This window comes from Pteropus medius, unplaced genomic scaffold (genome assembly GCF_902729225.1).
Source record: "Pteropus medius unplaced genomic scaffold, Ma_sr-lr_union100, whole genome shotgun sequence".
Taxonomy (NCBI): Eukaryota; Metazoa; Chordata; class Mammalia; order Chiroptera; family Pteropodidae; genus Pteropus; species Pteropus medius.
This window is the reverse complement of record NW_024342468.1, coordinates 383,148-385,918: the sequence shown is the minus strand read 5'-3', so window position 1 is coordinate 385,918 and position 2,771 is coordinate 383,148. Positions and strand designations below refer to the sequence as shown.

Here is a 2,771-nt window from a genome sequence, read left to right as displayed (position 1 = left end):
GGCAGGGCCTTGATCAGCTCCTGGCAGACACGGAGCCCTGACCGGAATGTCAACTCAAGCCCGGTCCCACATCCCTCTGCTCTTCACGTTCCTGTCACCTTCCCATCCTGTGTTTTGTCTTTTCCTATTGGGTTTCAGGAGCTCTTTATATATTAAGGTTATTGATCTATATCAGATACAAGTGATACATATTTACTCCCAGTCATTTATCTTCCAGTTTTTTTTTTTTTGTAAAATTATTGCTTATTTCCTAGAAGTTTTCATTTTCATGTAGCCAATTCTGCCAGTCTTTTCCTTCTTATCCTCTGGGTTTTAGGCCCTTCCCAGTTTTCTAGGAACGTCTCCTATTTACTAATCCTTTCTCAGTGTCGCATGTTAGGTTCCGACCTTCAGTCCATCTGAGAATTCACTGGGGCAACGATACCAGGTTTGGGGGTCTGTGTTTTCTCTCCACTTTAATTTGCTGGCTCCTTCTTTCTCAAGCTCTGCTATTTGAACTCTGATGGATGATGGGGTCGGATCTCAGCCCACCAGCGAACATCCAGTGGTGGGGAAAGGAATCTTCCAGCATCCCCACGGGGCTGGCCTCCCTCTTGCCCTATTCCTGGATCTGATTATTCGTCCCAGGCAAGAACTGCATAAGAGCAAGGAGTCCGGGCAAATCTGCCTAGGTTCAAATCCCAGCTCTGCCACTTAGCAGCTGCGTGACCTGGGCCGGTTACTTAACCTCCCCGTGCCTCCTTTTCTCACTTAGAAAATAGGAGATAATAATAGCGGCTGCCTCGCTGGACCGTGACAGCAGCGGCGAACACCTGAGTAAGATGTGCAGCCGGCTGGGCTCTGTTCTAAGAATCGCACAGGGATTCTTTAATTAAATCGGACCCATCCTAATGCCGCAGGGTTCATTAACCCATGTGAAGTGCTCAGAACAGTGCCCGGCATCTGTTAAGTGCTGTCTGGGTAGTGGCTGTTGTCACTTGCCCGCTGCCTGCCCTTCAGAGTTTGTGGAGCCCTCTAGCCCCTCCCAACAGCCCAGTGAGGCCTACTGCACAGGTGTGCATGCCGGGGCCCAGAGAGGGAGAGCAGGTCGCTCTGGAACTCCAGCCCAGGGAGGAGTGGACACAGGCAGGGAGACGCGGGGCAGGTCAGCTGTTGGTGCTGCTGTTACTGTGTCCTTGGACCTGGACCACGGGACCGAGGCTGCCCCTAGGCTGGATGGGGAAGGGCCACACGGCCGTCATGCCCAGTTAGCAGGAACACGGTGACCCGTGAGGCGGGGGTGGTGTAGAGCTCTGGAAAGGCAGGCAGGAGGGAGAGGCTGATGAACTGTCACTCAATGCTGATAATCCTAGGGCATGCTTAATTAAATGGCTTCTTCATCAAGAGATAATCAGAGTGGCAGGAAAATGAGGACTGTGGGGAAGGGGGGCGGGGAGAGGGACGCCAGGATGGGGCAAGGGAGAGCTGAGGAGGGGAGGGACAGAGAGAGGGAGGAGGTGGGTTGTGTGTTGGCGGGGGGCAGGTACGGAGCCAGGCCTTAGAGGCAGCTGGAGACACAAGCTCCGCCTTCTGCCTCTCATCTCTTTACTGAGCGCCTACTGTGTACCGGGCCCCACCTCAGACACTTGGGATTGTTGTCCCTTTCTGTCACCAACCACATGAGCTTAGCTCTTGTTTCAACCTAGTTTTCTCTTGGGCGGGACCTTCTAAGCCCCCCACTTCTCCTACATTCTCTCTCCCACTCCAGGGCTCAAGAGGCTGCACGCACTGACCACGCAGGCGGCCTACGAGCTGCACGTGGACCTAGAGGACTTCGACAACGGCACAGCCTACGCCCACTACGGGAGCTTCGGCGTGGGCTTGTTCTCTGTGGACCCCGAGGAGGATGGGTTCCCACTCACTGTGGCCGACTACTCGGGCACTGCAGGTAGGACTCCAGGCTGCAGCAGGCCGGGGGTGGGGGGCTGGGGGGAGGGAGCCCACCAGTCTCCCCACATAGGAGGTCCTGCCAGGGCAAGTGCTTCTGCCTCTGGGTTTCTCCCCTTTGCCTCCAAGGCCCACCTGGTCCTCATCCCAGCAAACGAAGCCAGCAGGGCCTGCAGTGTTCGCCCATTTAGCAGATGAGCAAAGTGAGCCAGGAAAGGAGACACCTGAGGTTTGGCTCTGCGGGTCTCTCAAGGGGGCTGGGTTTCTCTTAGGCAGAGTCGAACAAGCAAGGACAGGGAGGCAGCGCGTGAGAAAGCTGGGGGGAGGAACAGAAACCGCCTAGACCCAGGGGACAGCCACCGACCCGTAGGGGGCGCTGCGGGTGCACGTGAGCTGCGCGGACACCGTGGGTGTGTCGGGACGGGTGCGTGTGCACCACTCTGTTTTGGTGGGGGCACTGTGTACACGTGCGTGCACACGCACATCCAGGGGAGCGCACCGCGCACACGTAGCTGTGCTCGCATGCCCGCACCTGTGCGCCCCGAGTACACACCTGAGTGCGCGCGCCTGCGCAGGGGACTCCCTCCTGAAGCACAGCGGCATGAGGTTCACCACCAAGGACCGCGACAGTGACCACTCGGAGAACAACTGCGCTGCCTTCTACCGCGGCGCCTGGTGGTACCGCAACTGCCACACGTCCAACCTCAACGGGCAGTACCTGCGCGGCGCGCACGCCTCCTACGCCGACGGCGTCGAGTGGTCCTCCTGGACCGGCTGGCAGTACTCGCTCAAGTTCTCCGAGATGAAGATCCGGCCGGTCCGTGAGGACCGCTAGACCGGCCCCG

General features: G+C 57.7%; 1 protein-coding gene across 1 annotated transcript in view; it reads left to right on the top strand.

Moving 5' to 3' along the window:
* FIBCD1 (fibrinogen C domain containing 1) overlaps positions 1–2,766 on the top strand; it is a 29,010-nt gene extending 26,244 nt beyond the window's left edge. The window contains exon 7 of the mRNA XM_039862863.1: positions 2,502–2,766. Coding sequence (XP_039718797.1) covers positions 2,502–2,761 — 260 coding nt within the window. The 3' untranslated portion in view covers positions 2,762–2,766. The remainder of the gene's footprint in view (positions 1–2,501) is intronic.
* Positions 2,767–2,771: the final 5 nt, after the last annotated feature.